We start from the raw sequence: 17,785 nt of genomic DNA, 5'->3' as shown, positions 1-17,785 counted from the left end.
AGACATTGATTTATATATCTAATCTAACATACATGTAATTCTTAACTTAATCTTTTTTTTCGTAATCATTGTTTCATATTATTTCTAAAGTAAGTTGTTAACAATTACTCATGTTAAAACCTGCTGATAAATAAAAACGTTAGCTTAAGGCGGGATTAGGATATTTCATGTTGCATGTTAAAGTGGGAGTAAATCAATGAAAGATTGGAATAGTCGAGAAAGGCTCCGATGATATCTTAAATACGGTCAGGGATATGTAAACAAAGAAGAAATGATAACACAGAGCATTAAATAGTCTACCTGAGGAACGTACAAACACAGTGAAGTAAACATGGTCATTTGCAAAAAGTGGACATTGGCTCAAAAGTTCCATGGAAAACCTACCCCTGCCAATTTTAAACTTGTGGAGGAGGAGATTTCAGAAAATATAAATGATGGAGGTATTATAAAATATATGTATCTTAATCTGTTTAAACCTGAGTTACATTTTTTTTTTACAGTTATTTCACTTGTTATCTATAGGACAATTTGTTCTAAATCTTTACCTATATGAAGATTTTCTCGACAATGTAAAATGCAGAGTGTTTCTTTGCCCCCTAAGGGCCTTTCATATACTGAGTAATTGCTTCTATTATGTTACATACATGTACCTAATTGAAGATAATTAGAATATATAAAAATATTACCCATGTCACAAGTACTTCGCCACAAGCATCAGTTATTTGATTTGAGTAGAAAAAAATTGCAGTCATCGTCCAATAACACATAAGATAGTTTAGTTGTCACCAATCTGATAGAAATAGAAAAAGCTGATTCCTGATAATTTACTCCCTGAAATTGCCTTATTTAACTTTAATTTTTCTTTATTTCATTTCTGAGGAAGAATTATGTTCAACATTTTTATTGTTTCGGTTAATCAACAATCATATGATATTTTTTCACAGATGTGCATGTTTAACAGAGGCAACTTACATGTAAATATTCGTTCTCTATTGTGTTACTGATGTTTGTTTGTCCTTGGAGTAAATATCTACCTCCTGATGCTGTATTTATTGTAGAGGTACTCTGCGAGGCAGTGTATTTGACAGTGGATCCATACATGAGGTAATACCTAAAACAAAAGCACAGTTGATTATACATACTGATCATCAAATAATGGCCGATTTAAAACAAAACCAATATATGTTATTTGGCATTTCTATTTTATATTATTATCTAGAACAGCAGAAGCCGTGAATAGCCTTGGGGACACGATGTATGGTGAACAAATTGCAAAGTATGTGCCTTTAAATATATATGTTTTCATTAAAAGCAGACACAACTTATTATATTTTTGTATATCTTTTCAATTACTTATACATGTAACTTGTCAATCTTTAATTTTTTTTTCTTTAAATGTTGTTTGTTTTATATGCAATGCATTAGTTAATTAAGGGGAATGATGAATACATATACATTGTAAAACGATTGAATATTATTACTATAAAACTTTTCATAGAGTTACAGTCAGCAAAAATCCAAAGTACCCTGTTGGAACAATTGTTCGTTTGATGTCTGGGTGGCGCTCACACACTCTGGTAAAGGACACTGAGAAAGAGATCCGACGTTCTGCCGAGATGAGTGATCTCCCTTTATCTCTTATGTTGGGTGCCATGGGAATGCCGGGGTAAGATATTTAAAATATTGTTATTTTTGTTTTTCATAAAACTTCAATTACATGTAAATGATTAAAATGTTCAATGAATAATCTTCAGACAATAAGGAAAAAAGAGGCTTAAGGGTCAGCATCCTCACTTGATTCATTCCCTTAATTTTTCCACATGCTTCTTATTACCATGACTTCATCAAGTTCAAACTATACGCAGCATAGAGATTCAAGTGGAAGATAATTGTTATGATGACCAATATTTTAAAGAGTCCCCCTCCCCCAAAAAACCTTTTTAAAAACTTGACCTTCTGTTGTAGCTCTCCTAACTCAGGTCGGATCTTGGGGGGGGGGGGGGGGGGGGTGAATCTGTTAAACATTAGAATGCTTGCATATATACTAAAATATGTTTTTAACTAATTGAATTGCCGTTTTCTTGGGAGGCCTAGGATTTTCAAGGTTTTCCTCAATGTATATAACCCTATGTAAAATTTGGCCATCTATTTTTGCCCTGAACTTTAATGCATATCCCCTTTTGGTAACATTTGATCCACCCCACCCACCCACCCACCCCCAAGTCGAAGATGCTTTATGCAAAAAAAAAAAAATTGAAACGTTCTATGGTTCTTGAGAAGAAGACTAAAATATGAATTTAAAGTTTTATTACATTTTCAACAGTCAAATACTGTAATTAATCCGTTGAATAAAACTCATGTTTTCATATTTTCAAGCTGTAAAAGTATGGAAAAAATGTTACTCTCACAATGTAAAATAAGATCTGAAACGACTTTCTTCTATTTCTGTCGCTGTTGAGTTTTTTTAACAAAATAAAATTTAATTATCTTATTAGTTTCAATCAAAAATTGTCTAATTCTTTAAAATTATAGAGCCCTTTATCTTTTGCATGATTTTTATGGACCTATATCCCCAGTACAATTATGATTTTAAGTTGTATAAAGAGACAGCAAATAAAGGCAAAAGGAGAAAAACAAAGAAAAGTAAACAGAAAGAAACTTCTTTGTTTTGCAGTTGGATTATGAGAATTATTTCATTTGTAAGACAGGATTTTTAATATTTTTGCTCACGCCTTACATTCGTGAAAATATAAAAAAAATTCCTTGTCGTGAATTCAATTTCATATCTTACTATAATGTTCTTAAAACAGACAGATAGAGGAGTGTTCAGGAAAATTCTTATGTCTGATTTAATTTATTGGCGAAATATGGCTGAGATATTGCCGACTCGGTGTAAAACAACAATAATCAATCAGTGAATTTATTGGCGTATTTAAAATAGGGCAAATATGTGCGGACGAATGGCAAACGTCGCGTGTTCGAATCCACTTGTAAAAATGGAACATTCGGATGTAACCGTATAAACCGAGGTACGTGTCGCAATAGGTGCTGGCACAAAAAAGATCACTGACTTGCTCAAAGGCTGTAAGTGCGGAGTACAGGTCTAAATTTGCAGCCTTGCATTGGCAAGTGATGTCGTCTCAATATAAATGAACATTCTCGAAGGGAATTTAAACAAACAATCAAACAAAAGAATGGCAAGAGTTGATCTGCTTACCTTTTATTGACCTTTTATAGGATGACAGCTTATTTTGGCTTCTTGGAGATATGTCAACCAAAAGAAGGAGAAACCGTCTTGGTCAGCGGCGCTGCAGGGGCAGTCGGCAGCCTAGTGGGACAAATCGCTAAAATTAAGGTTATACACGATTAGTAGAATCAACAAAAGTTGACTTCAGTGTCACATATATAATCTTTAAACATGAACCAGATAATGATAGTTATATGTGTAAACATGCATTTAATATTTATGAACAATTTGTCAGTAATGGATTTAAAAGTAAAATTCAGGGTTATATATTCTTGATGAGTGATGGCAATTGATGGGACCAGTATTTAGTATATCTAGAACTCTCTAGTTCAGAATAGGGGTGCTGAATGCGGTGGGTTAATTTTAAAGGAATGATTTTTTTCTTTGATTTTGAGGATGAAAACAACGCGGGTCAGGCGACAATCCTTGTATAAGAGGCTTCGCCCAGATGCAAATTGGCTCGTGCTTCAATGATATTATCTCATTACTGATCATTATTAATACACATACACACAAAAAAATTCTTAAAATAAATATGGTTAAAATCTCAAAGGGAAAGTATTCTATTTTGTAACAACGGAGGGATTTTCTTACCATTTTTTTTTCATTGAAAAAAAGTAGTCATCTTTAAACCTATAACCTCTGTTCAGCCTTGTGTCTCATACTATTAAAGGGATGCAAAGTAATTGGATTCGCAGGAAGTGACGAAAAATGTGAATGGCTGAAGAAAGACCTAGGTTTTGATTATGTTTACAACTATAAAAAAGTTGACATTGATACAGCTCTCAACGAAGCTGCTCCAGAAAGAAGTGTAGATTGTTACTTTGATAACGTGAGTACAAATAAAATTGAGAATTATAAGTGTGTTCGATATTCTTCTCTGATATCACATTGATATTTTTAACAATTTTTTTTATTATAAAGGTTGGTGGTATGTTCACTGTTAAGGTTCTAAATCACATGAAGACATTTGGGAGAGTTTCAATCTGTGGATCCATATCTAATTATAACAACACTGAAGTTCCAACAGGTATGTTCTTTTAGAATAAAATAAAAATGTTCCTTCCATTTGAAGATAGATAATTCAATTTCAAGTTTTATTAAAATACAGTATTTCTGGAATGTCATAATTTTGCATCTTTATGTATTGTTTCACACAGGCCCATTACCGTTCATTGCCATCTTAAAATCTCAGTTGAAAGTGGAAGGATTCATAGTTCTACGCTGGTATCAAAGATGGCAGGAAGGTGAAAAAGCAATGTTGCAGTGGATAAAAGAGGTACATTAACACTGACCTGCTGATAACAGTGGACGGTTAGAGTATTTTTGCCATATACTGGGGAATCGCCAAATAATTATAGGATTGCAGTCTCTCAAAAATCGATACTTAAAACTTTGGATCTAGATTTATGCTTAATTTTTGTCAGGAAATAATTAATTTTATTAGGTTGTAATTTTACGATACAATTTTTTTACATTGGTTTTATTCTTATTTATTTATTTTTTAATTTTATTTTATTATCATTATTACTATCATTTTTCTTCATTTTTAGGGGAAAATGAAATATAAGGAGCACATCACGGAAGGCTTTGAAAAAATGCCAGAAGCTTTCATGGGTTTATTTGAGGGAAGCAATTTCGGCAAAGCTATTATCAAAGTTTGAATGTTTGAATACATTTTGAATGCATTTCAAGAACAGTGAAGGAGTTTTCATTAATGAAAATTGGACGAGACGCCATGGGGAATATTTAAAAAAGAACAAAATTCTTTTCACCTGATTTTGTAAATGAAAACTTTTTTACAGTACAAATTATTCATCTTTAAAAATGAGCTTTTAAGATTAAATACGGAATATAATAATTTGATTTTGATATAATACTTTGTGCTTTATTATTTACAAAATACATGTGTCAGGCATAAAAGGACTGTTTTCGTATTTTTTTACCATCTGCTATGTTAGTAAAACTCAAGCCTGATTTCAGCTAGTATACAAACTACTTTTGTTTTAATTCACGGAAGGTTTTTTTTTTTCAAGAATGTTCACCAAATCAAGCAATTCTCAACTATAGTAAGTCTAATAAAGAAGATATGCATTCAAATAAATACACATAACCATTTTTCTGGCTTTTCAGATTTCGATCATTCTCTCTTGTAAATAAAAATTAAAAAATGTATGTAAATATCCCTAATTGTGTAACCGGTCGACAGGGAATGCTTACTCCTCCTAGGCACCTAATCCCTCTCTGGAATTTGTGTTTTATGTCCTGTACACAGATTTGTATTGCTTAATTGTGGGGGTTTGGGATCGATCATTGTTCGTTATCTTTACTTTTGTCATTGTATGTTTTTGTGATATTTTACAATATTGCAGATTTATTTTGAAATTAACTTTGGGAACAATTTTCGTTTATTTCCCCAAGCATCAAAATTTCATGCTATACACGAGTAGATGGTAAAGAAAGATTTTATAAATATTTTTTATCGTAAGTTTTTGAATGAGCAAGAAAACGTTAATATGACAAAGAAGGTAAATCATGCTAGCCTTCAAATCTTTCATATCGCATGAATTCTCTTTTTAATCCATTCATATACGAACCATCCAGACTGTAAGAAATGTTTTGATTCCAGATAAGTTGGGATCACAAATGCATTACAGCTAATTTACATTTCTCTTTTTTTCGATGAGATTGGAAGACATCAGTTAAGAGTTTTTAATACTTAACTTTACATTGGCTAAGATGGGAAGGGGGATGTGGCAAGTATTTTATTATCAGAAAAGCGGTGTCGCATACCATGTTGCAGTGCTGTGGACCATATATATATATATATATATATATATATATATATATATATATATATATATATATATATATATATATATATATATATATATATATATATATATATATATATATATATATATATATTCCTAACACTGCAAATACATTGGTCCTGAGTTTGACTTTTGCAAATTTTAGATACGTTGGTTGATAAACCAGCCAATAATTTTGAATATCAAATTCTGTACTGTTCAGAAAATTACATCAAATGTCAATCGCTGTCTGAAATATATAACTTCCAATTTAAATGGTAAGACAAATAGAAACATTAACTGAAATCAATTTTCATAATTATACTTTTTTTGTTGCAGAAAAAGTATGCATATAAATTGACAAAAAAGATAACTTTTTGTAGATACGTGAAAACTACAAACTTGGTGTAAGAAAATATCAAGCCCCCAAGATTAAATATTAAGTGCTAATATTATGTGAAAAATTTATTTAACACTCACTTTGCCTTGTGAGCCTTTGTCCTCAAAAAATTGCTTTTCCATTGCTCTGTTGTGTCATTTGAAGGAATGTAACTACATGTACGTCTCTTAATTTTTTTTTATCCTAACTCTATAAAGTGGACAACTTGTTTAACGGGCGTTCTTTTTATTCCACGTGTGAAATACTCAATGATGCAGTGGATGCTGATTGAAAAATATCCGTGTTACAGACTTTATATATATTGTTCATATTTAATCAAGGATTATTAATACGAGCTGATTTGCTCATGTTTATTCTCTTCTAAAGACGCCTGAACAAAAGCATAGCATACCGTAAGTAAAACAGCTATTGGAATCGGGCCAAAATTTAAACTTTAGGATGAGTAATGTTTTTTACAGAATTTCAAAGAAATTTCAATTTCAGTAACCATGGCATCATAGTTTGTCGAAATCAAAAGCCAATATTCAAGTAGATTTTATTATGTTTATGGCTTAAAACCATGGCAACACCGCTCTTTATTATCATATATATATCTGATCGACCTCATCAAAGGGCTATATTTATATAATATAAAATTATAATCTGTGAAATTCTCATAAAGTTTTGGTCCGCTTTCAATAAGACTAGGCATACAAGTAGAGCATATAAATATACAGTCGCCAGCGTGGCAGTAGTTAGAGTTTGCAATTAATCCTTACGTCGCGGGTTCTGTGTCACGTGCCACAGTGTCACGTGGAGACCAATATAAATCGAGGTCCTATTTTGGCATACAAAAGATCCCTCACTGCTCAAAGGCAGTAAGTGCCGAGTATAAGCCTAAATTTCCAGCCCTTCAGTAGCAAGTGGTTGCGTCTGAAAATGACTGAACAATTCTTGAAAGGACGATAAACAGCAAATAAACAAATGTACAAAGATACATTTGTCTTCGTTATAAGTACATATCAATAGAGCTTCTGTTCCGTTCTGTTCCGCTTTCCGTTCCACGTTTTAGCAACACCCAAAGTTACGTGGCATGAACCTGCATAATTCTAGTGATCAAGAACTTTAAGCCAAGGGGGTCAACTACATCGGACAGGATGTTTCTTCCATTCGCCGAGGCTATATGGACGCTTAAACTTCTGTGTAACGTTAATGTTTTCTTTATGATCATATATTTTCATTAACATATAGAAATGTCTTTTTTGTTACTTCACTATTAAGAACTATCGGATTTCGTGATAATTTCCAGCCTTTTAAGTTGACAATCACATAATTATACATGTTTATAATTATTGAACAATTTTTTTTCCTTACGATCACTTATCACACACAGGGACATATGTATGTAAATCACGAGATCCTTATTATAACTATAGATATTACAGAGTTCAGCGGAAATTAAAATAAAAAATGCCTATTTTCGAATTGAAATTAATATGTTACCATTATCAGTTCTTTTTTTTCTTGTACTTTAGTCCAATTACTAAAAGAGTTATATCAATGTAAAAAGTATATTTTTCTGCTTTATTTTGAATAAGAATATAACATTCATATACTGCATTTTTTATTATCTTAATATTTTTCTTTTCAAATAAATTCAGTTATTTAGGTCTAAATGCTAAATACTCCAACATGGAAGTCTAACAAGTCCTATGGATTAATCTTCGAACTGTAACTTTGAAGCTTTGATTGCCATACATTAAACATGCAGATATTTTGATATTTCTTTTTGGGGGAAAATCAAGAAAAAAATTACATGTAGGCCTTGAGAAAAATAAACTCCCTGAAACTGGAAATAATTTTTTTAAACAAAATGTGACAGTTCCCGTACTTTGAACGTACAAGTTTACGGGGTTTTTTTCTTTAATGCAACAATTGGATCCTCGCTAAAAACTCTGCTTATACGAGGGGTGATCAAAAAGTTCGCGAACTAATTGAATAACTTCCTTAAAAGAAATGAAATGAGGTTTCAGTGTTTATTATTTTTTAAAGTGGTCCTCTCCGATTTTAATGCACATCTGCCATTGTTCTGCCCATGCGCGAATCACGTGATCAAGGTGGTCACGTGACATGCCCCGTAGTGGTCTGTTCACAGAAGCTTAAAATTTTTCCGAGTCTTATATTTCTTACCATGCAAGTTATTTTTTATAACAAGAACAGTCCATCAGTCAGAAATTGCCAAATCTCGGCAATAGGATAGGTGGATAAGGATATCCCTTCCCAGAATTAACATGGTGACCATCACAACCCGAGTCCTCTGTCTTGGGAGCGTCGTTTATCCAATGTAGATAAAGTATGGACGCCTCCTCTTTATCATATCTCATATGTTTAAAGTCTAAAGTAAACGATATTTTAGGGATTTAATAATTATATTATTGTTAAGATACTCAACTACATGTATTTTTCTAACCGTAACTTGGCGATGTTTCATAACAAATTACTCAACTACGGACACCTCTTTTCCCCGGCTTGCTTTCGCTGGGCAACAGAACAAACATTATTTTTAACCATCTCCCAGACTTCACTAAAATAATCAATCTAATTAATGATTGGACTTCTGGAAAGTCTATTGTCTTCATAAACCTTTTACAAATTATCATATTCTACTGCAAAGAATTTCCAAGATATAACGTTAAACTTTACAGCCCTTCGTTTCTCGAGTACGTCTGAGTCAACCATTTTTTGTCACAAGTGACCTATATATTGACGTCATTTTCACTTTGTGACGTCACAAACACGGAGCAAAACATTATTTAACATCCGTTATTTATAGAACATGTGTATGACTATATGTGTGCCAAATTTCATTCTGATCTGAATTGTGGTTTTGTAAATATTGAGATAGTTCGCGAACTTTTTGATCACCCCACGTACGGTACGAGGGGTGATCAAATAGTTCGCTAACTATCTCTATATTTACAAAACTGAGATGAGAATTCAGATGAGAATGAAATTTGGTACACGTATAGTAATAAATATGGTCTATAAATAGCAGATGTTAAGTGCTCCATGTTTATGAAGTCACAATGTGAAAATGACGTCAACATGTAGATGACTTGTGACAAAAAATGGTTGACTCTGTCGTACTCGAGCAAGGAACGGCTGTAAAGTTTAACCTATATCTTGAAAATTTCTTTACAATAACATATAATAATTTGTACAAAGTTAATGAAGACAAAGTGTTTGCTAAAACTTCAATCATTAATTGAATTGATTGCTTTTGTGAAGGAAGGAAGATAGTTAAAAGTGTTCGTTCTGGTGCCCAGTAAAAGTAAGCTGGGAAAGAGATGTGTCTTTGGTTGAACAATTTGTCATGAAAGATCGCCAAGTTTCAGTAACTGTTAGAAAAATAGTTGAATATTTTGACAATCAAATGATCATTACATCCCTGAAATATCCTTTCCTTTAGACTTTAAACATATCAGATATGATATAGAGAAGGCGCCCATACTAAATCCACATTGGATAAATGACCCACACAAGACAGAGGAGTCGAGTTGTGATGGTCACCATGCTCATTCTGGGAAAGGATAATTATCCTTATCCACTGATTTGGCCATTTGTCACAAATGGACTTTTCCTGTTATAAAAATAACCTGCATGGTAAGAAATATAAGACTAGGAAAAATCTTTAAGCTTCTGTGAACAGAACGTTACGGAGCACGTCGCCTGACTGCCTAGATCACGTGATTTGCGCAAGGGCAGAACTCTGGCAGATGTGCAGTTAAATCGGAGGGGACTACTTTAAAAAATAATAAACATTGAAACCTAATTTTGCTTCTTTTATGGAAGAAATTCAATTAGTTAGCGAACTTTTTTTGATCACCCCTCGTATATTTACCACAGTATTCTCTCATGAATCAGCCAATCTGACTTTTCAAAGAACACTCTCTAATGACTGCAAATGTGTATTAATTGATTTTTTTATTTTGCAGCTATGCCTACATGTAATTTATAATTATAAATATCATAAGTTTAAATTTGTACTTGTTAATATAGATTTTTTTTCATAAACAGTGAGGGGTCGTTAAATCAAATAAAATTAAAACACAATGAATCAATTTAGCGCATTTACGAATTATCATTGAAGTCACAAACATCTTTTCAAAATTAAAATCCAGGTCACAGCTACCAGGTAATAGAAATAATTTCTGCAATCACAGAAACGCAATGAAAAAAGTTGAATAGACATGATTGTCGTCAGCTTTAATCAACAAGTGTATCATTTAGACATGCAGTTCATGTTTTTCTTGATTTTTTTTTAATATGTTAAAAAGAACATTCACTTAAAATCTCACTTTTTTATTAAGATTGGGGTAAGATTAATTGCACTTTACCCAGATTTTTAAAGATTCGTTAGAGAAATAATATTCCAGATCTTGCGGGCAAGGACGTCAAAAATGAATATAAAACAGAACAGAAACACAGTTTGTGACTTATATTTTTATGGAATAAAATCATCACAATGTTTTATCAATTACAACAGTTTCATAACAACATGATAGAGACGATTAATCATCTGATAATAAAATTGTTCTCTCTTCCTGAAACCACTTATAAAATCCATCATTGATAAATTGTTCACCACACTTCAACTGATAAATCAATATTCGTGAAACGTACTGCTACATTCTTATCACCGGCAAAAAGTCAATAATTCCTAACAAATGATTTACATATGTTTAATTATTTCCCTCTCTTTCACGGTTATCTAAAATTGTAACATTTATATACAATGTATTGAAATCAAATTAAACTGAGGATTAAAAAAATCATTAGGAAAAAAGTATTCAAATTAAACTGTAGTGATAAGTATCTTAATTCAAGACACCAAAAATCAACAAAACAAAAACTAAACAAAAACAAAAATCACTGAAAATTTACTAGTGGTAATTTTTCATCTCGTAACAAAATCAGTAGATGTACAATGGTCTTTAAGTTCTTCCTATTACTTCTTTATAACAAAAGTTAATTTCACAACAGTACAAATTTCACTTTTTAAATTCCCCTACAACTACTTAATATAATGAATTGTATACAGTTTCAATATAATGCAATACTGATAATATAAAAATGACACTTCACTTTCTTATAAAAAGTTGCGTTCCTGTATATTTTAAAACCTGCTTTTGCCAGTGTCGACAACATGCAAAGTTGAAAATAACTCTATTAAACATTTACCATTCGTATAAAAATAGCTCTTTAGATCATAAAATACACAATTCTTATCTGATTAATATTCCTTCAAGTAAATCTATTTTATATACTAGAACCTTCATATTGCTTTCTACACTCAAATTAATCCAAACTAGAAAACTGACCAGTCAGCAAGGGTCCCGCCAAGGGGTAGAAATATATGGGTGAAGCTTACAGAATGAGAATTTTAATTGATTACAAAAATTAAAAAATATATGAAGAAGAATACGCAATAACAACTCTATTTATAAAATTTCAAGATAATTCCTAAATATCCAACATCCTGTAAAGAGTATCCCTGTATTTACATAAGGCAGTAAAAACATCATATTTATAATAACTCAATTAAATGTATATTTAAACAAGAATAAAGCATGTGTTTTATAAAATACCAGCCTTCGGTGAATGCAAATATCACCCAGGCTTGACCTTAACTTCAAAACAAACATCAGTTGCAGACAAAGATTAATTTATCTTAAAGTGACAAATAAAGATAAGCCTGGAAAATTCTCTGCCCCAGACAAGATAATTAATCCCAGGGGATTAATTGTACTGCTCTCTCATTCTTTTCTTCCAATAAGATCTTGAATTTACAAAAGGCAGCAAAAAAATAAATTAAAAAAAAAACAAAAACAAAAAAATATTTTAAAAAAACAAAAAAAAAAACATATCTTTATGTATATCTTGTTTTTAGAATTCAATAAAATCATAACTCATTGTGTATTTTACCAAAATAAAGTATGAACATTATTTAAATCCACATTTCAGACAATGTAAACATCATTCAGAATTGACCTTAACTTCAAAACAAACTTCATTTGCAGACAGAGGCGTAAATTAATCTCAATTTGAGAGAAACAGATAAAGCTTTGGATTTTCTTCAAGAGGAAAGTTAATTAATCCCATGGGACAGTTGCAGCTTTCATAGTTTACAATAGGAACATTCTCAGCAGTTATCTCTCTTTGCCCTGGCGTTCATTCTAATGTAAAGTTAAGGAATCTACCCCACCACCCCAGCTCCAAACTGGATGACATAGAGAATCAAACTTAGCATCAAAATATGTCTTACTGCCTCTTCAACCAACATATCAAATTTGAACTTAACTGGTCAACTACAAAAAAAGTTATTAGAAAAAACAGAAAATTTGTGACAGAGTGATTACTATAGGGCACCCGCAAATCCTTGTGGGGCCCTAATAAAAATATTTTATTTCAAACATTCATTTATGCCTTCACATTCATGAAGTTGAGTCTTAATTCAAAATATACACAGTAAATCAAGCCAAGAGGCATATGTGCCATATTTCTAACCCGAAACACAATTTCCTTAACAACAAATGATGACTAAAATCCTTCTTTGCCCAAAACGTAATGCATGAATTACAACAATTTTAATTAATCTTCTGTAAACAAATCTGAAAGTGAAAAGGTCTTCATATTCATATGTAAACTATTCCATAATGTGTAATCCCACGGGTCAAAGCAATTAAAATAATTGTGGACTAATTGCTCAATAGACTTTTCAAAATTTTCCCTCTGTATTCCTAACCAAAAAAAATTATCCTCTGCATCACTCATTTCTAGCCCTTCGACCATATGCTGTGAACAAACTAAAATTCATCCCATGTACAGAAGCTTTCATAAAGTGATTCTTCTTTCTTGATTTACTTATCCTTGAGAATACACTTATTAAATGATTATGGCCTTTTAAACAAATATATAAATTATTTCCCTTGATTTAAAGTCCTTGGTCTTCATCTTAAAAAATCTTAATTCCTTGTATATGAATGCTTGGCGTCAAATATGGATAAAATTAGCATGATTTTTCTTGAAAAACAGTAGAAAATATTGAACGGGATTTGAAAAAAAAATACTAGAAAAGATCACTTCAGGCCTTGTCTCAAGAGAGCTTAAACAATTCCAATGAGAGGAAAATACATCTAAAAATATTCAAGACTGACACACAGAAGAGGTCTTACAACCTTGGCTTGTTTAGAAATAGCTCATGAAATAATTGTTGAAGATGTGTATGCTATAATAAAATCGTTATAACTTTCTTATTACTGATTTTAATTATTAAGAAACGACAGCAAAGTAATACCTTATCTACTAAAAAAAATTATTTATTATCTAAAACAAGACAATTGAAAAAATCAAATTATTTGAGCTAAGAACTTAAAAAGGGAACAATCAATAATAATGACTATTTATTAACAAGTCCGGTATGAATATCTAGTGACCTCTAAAGTCTAATTGCTTGGCTTCATTAATTCTGATCTAAATATTCAATAACCTACAACTAGTATTAAAATTATACATTTATCCAGAATTGTTACAAACCGTACATCAATAAAATGTTCAAAGAATAACTTTTTTCCCGAATAGTCTCTTTTAATTTTGCATTTACTGTTCCTTCTTTCCAAACACATACATTACTTTAACATTTCTTAATAGCTATTCAATTTCACTTAAAAATCCGTCTCTATACATAAAATGTAATACAAACTGCAAAAATCCACACAAGAAAATGCACAGTAAAGATGAAGCATAAATAAATTGTCTGGACACAGTCCTTTTAATGCTTCAAATTCTAATTTATTTGATTTTCCTACAGTTGCTCCTTAGATGTATATATAGATCTTGAGCAAAAAAAATCATATCATGCTTATAATTTTAAAGCAGTGCATTGTTCCTTTTACTGCATGCCATATTTCCCGTTAATCCTCCGAGTGTACATGTTACCTACTTTAAAACATCCATTCTTTAGATACTAAAATTGTTTAAGGATTTATCCTTGAATAAATTTCTGATAAGGGTAACTTGACTGAGAGTCAATGTGCAGAAACCATAGTATTAAAACAATATTTCAATATTTAAAATAAAATTCTATATTTAAGAATTAAAAAAATATTAAAAAGTTCAAAATACATAGATTTTATTGTATTTTCAGTGTTACTGACATACAAGACTTAAGGCTCGCCTAATTCATGCTTTTCTATGATGAACAAGTTTACACTAATAAATTTCCTATTGTGGGTCTAAGCAAAAACGTTATGTATGAATAGGTGCATATCAGTTTTTGCAAAATAGATCTTTATTCTGAATAAAAAAAACTATGTTTAACCCCTAATTTCTATACCAAGACACAGAGAACACCTCGAACTCAATTCTAAAACTTAAGCGCATTAATACATACATCTCGAAATAAATATGACAATGCCGGAAATGCCAGATTAGTGATGGTGCATAACTGACCATTTTAAGGCGACATTCATACTTCAAAAAAAAATCCTACAATTTTACTTTATACTTTACTTTATACTTTATACTTTGTATACTTTAGTCAGAAAAGCTCCAGCTTGTGGCTTTACCTCAGGTGAATTTAAAATATCATTTGAGTTTGTTCGTTCACGTACAATGTCAGTCCTAAACTTCAAATAGTTATAAGAAAATGATTTCTGCAAAATCACAAAAACAAGAATCAAAAATGTTTAAAAAAAAAAAATTAAAGTCAGTAACCTACAGACACATGCTCAGTAGTAAAGAATGAGCTGAGAATCACTACAACATGCAAACAATATTGGGGGGGGGGGGGGGGGCGGGGGCGGGGGGCGGGGGGGGCAAGGTGAAAAGCTTCAATGTTTGGGGAAATCAAAAACAAAAAAAAAAGACAATAACTAACAACCAAAGAAAGAAAGTATTTCTTAAGAAATAAAAATACATCCTCTCAGATATTGTCTAAAATATACTGCTAAAATTTATTTCAAGGCATGGTATTTAAACTACCAGCGTGTTCAAAAAATTTTAATCTGTAGTTTCTTGAGCAAACAAGAAAAATCTTGTAATGCTATTTCTATCAATCAAAAGAACTACCTTGAACTATGAGAACTACCTTAAGGCACTAAACGACTTGAACTTAATACAAATTGCCCAAATACTGACAAAAAAAATCGTTTATAATATATAATATACACTGGTCATTTTCTAGTCAATAAACCTCGTTATCTACGAATGTAGATGAAACTTGCTTTAAATACCTTTTGTAACCAACAGAATCAACAAGGCTTTGGCTAAAGAAAGTCAAAAGCCAAAATACCACGAGGTTACACTTGAAGTGTGCATGTAATCCAATGATTAATTTTTTTCTACCTGTACAAGCTTATTAATCTCTTTATCATACTTTAAATTTCATTGAGCACAGAGGGAGAACAGCATTATTAATAATGTCTACATATACCCACATCTACAAACATATACAACATTTACCTCATATGCCATTTTGGATTTCCTTTTCGTGAAAATCAACAATAAAAAGATCTTTAATAATAACAAGTGTAAATCTCATAAAACAAACTGGATTTCTTTCTAAAACAATTAAACAGAAATAAAATTATTCTCCTTCACAGAAGGGAATTGAAAATTTTACACAAAAATAAAATAATTGGTCCACTGCATTTAAATTTCCTAAATATTACAAAAACGTAAGGACTTCTATCATAATTTCAAAACATTGATGTGTGAACTACTTATTTTAAAATAAATTTTCACTATTGCTATGTAGACTACTTCTTTCATCATTTGCTTTAAGTTTTTTAATACTTTAATTGTAAAAGACTGTTTTATAATGCTTAATTGAAGACAGTGATCAAGACTTTTGAGTAAATTAGGTTCAAAGACATGGTGCGTCAACATTATTGTGTTTCAAAACATCGCTATCGACAAACCAAAATCGTGAATGCAAAGCCACATCCAATATAATTATTTATTATCTTAATGTACATTATACATATTATTTTGGGTTCAAAATTTAGAAATAACATCAGAAATCATTAAAATACCTGCAAATATTGCGGCAAGAAGCGACTGTCTTGACTTGGAAATGTAATATTTAATGTAATATATGAAATGTAATATTTAATGTAATATATGAAATGTAATATTTAATGTAATTCATGTATTTGAAATGTAATACTAAATGTAATATTTGAAATGTAACATTTAATATAATATTTAAAATGTAATATTTTAATATTTGAAATGTAATATTTAATATAATATTTGAAATGTAATATTTAATGTAATATTTGAAATATAATATATAATGCAATAATTGAGATGCAATATTTATAGTAATATTCAAAATGTTGACTTGAGATCATGTTTCACAATTTGAAAAACCTATTTATTCAAAATAAAATTACATACACTATTTTTAATTCAGAAATTCTTTCATGTACCATAAATCCGTATAGAATTTCTGCCAGTGGCATTAAAGATTTCAATTATTCAAAGATAAATGTACTTTAATTTCCTATTACAAAATGACTATGAATCTTACGTATAAGGAAAGAGACCATAAATATATTTGAAAATTTCGCATTATAATGCTTTTATTCCTTTAAAATTATTGGAAGTGTTTTTTAATGCTGAACAAATTACATATTCCAAACTCAAGGACAGCGTTGTGTTGACAAAAATAGTAAATTCGGGTGGAGATTGTGCTAATGTGACTAAACTTATAACTAGTTGATTGCAGTAATTATCTGAGAAAAAAAAAAGATTTCAATATTTAAAATTTCTTAATAATTTATAAGTAGATAATCTTTTTGCAAAAAGTTTGAAATTTGAGCAAGTTCAAGTGTGGAGTAGTCTGTTATTTAAGTACCTACACCACGTAGCCTTCATCATACCACTCAATGTGCTTAGTTAATCAGAGGAGTTGCACATGAGTAGACGCCATAAATAATGGCCCGCCATTATCGCTTTTGAAATATACATAGAGCAATGCGAAAACTACCAGAGCATAAAAAAAAACACCTAATTGTCATCCACCTTAGATTATTTAATCTAAGTAGTTTTCAAACTTTGCCGAAATAAATTTAAAAATTAAATTTAAAAAAAAGGAAAATTATAGTAGAAGTCCTTTGAGATAATCCACACATACATATAAGTGCTAACATTCAATGTATACACTGGTATACACATTTATATCATTTTATCAAGTCTATGTTAAACAAAACATAGTAAAAATAGGGGAAAACATAGAAATGTCTAACATTTCCACACAAATATACTTCATAAAACTTGTTG

At 30.8% G+C, this 17,785-nt stretch overlaps 1 protein-coding gene across 1 annotated transcript; it reads left to right on the top strand.

Annotated features, from left to right (window-relative positions):
• The first annotated feature begins 257 nt into the window (after nucleotides 1-257).
• Nucleotides 258-5,422, top strand: LOC133194760 (prostaglandin reductase 1-like). The gene is made up of 9 exons (XM_061330666.1): nucleotides 258-440; nucleotides 1,059-1,104; nucleotides 1,220-1,276; nucleotides 1,499-1,666; nucleotides 3,238-3,355; nucleotides 3,921-4,079; nucleotides 4,172-4,277; nucleotides 4,408-4,526; nucleotides 4,801-5,422. The coding sequence occupies exons 1-9, from the start codon at nucleotides 332-334 to the stop codon at nucleotides 4,909-4,911; spliced, it is 993 nt and encodes a 330-aa protein (XP_061186650.1). The 5' UTR covers nucleotides 258-331; the 3' UTR covers nucleotides 4,912-5,422.
• Nucleotides 5,423-17,785: the final 12,363 nt, after the last annotated feature.

The sequence above is a fragment of the Saccostrea echinata genome, unplaced genomic scaffold (genome assembly GCF_033153115.1).
Source record: "Saccostrea echinata isolate AGI-Se365-2 ecotype Australia unplaced genomic scaffold, CSIRO_AGI_Sech_v1 ptg000029l, whole genome shotgun sequence".
Lineage (NCBI taxonomy): Eukaryota > Metazoa > Mollusca > Bivalvia > Ostreida > Ostreidae > Saccostrea > Saccostrea echinata.
This window is presented reverse-complemented; position numbering and strand designations above follow the sequence as displayed.

Coding starts and splice junctions, on each gene's coding strand:
- LOC133194760 (XM_061330666.1), top strand. CDS start 332: ATGGTCATTTGCAAAAAGTGGACATTGGCTCAAAAGTTCCATGGAAAA. Junction 4,080..4,171: donor TAGATTGTTACTTTGATAAC/GTGAGTACAAAT, acceptor TTTATTATAAAG/GTTGGTGGTATGTTCACTGT. Junction 4,278..4,407: donor CAACACTGAAGTTCCAACAG/GTATGTTCTTTT, acceptor TGTTTCACACAG/GCCCATTACCGTTCATTGCC.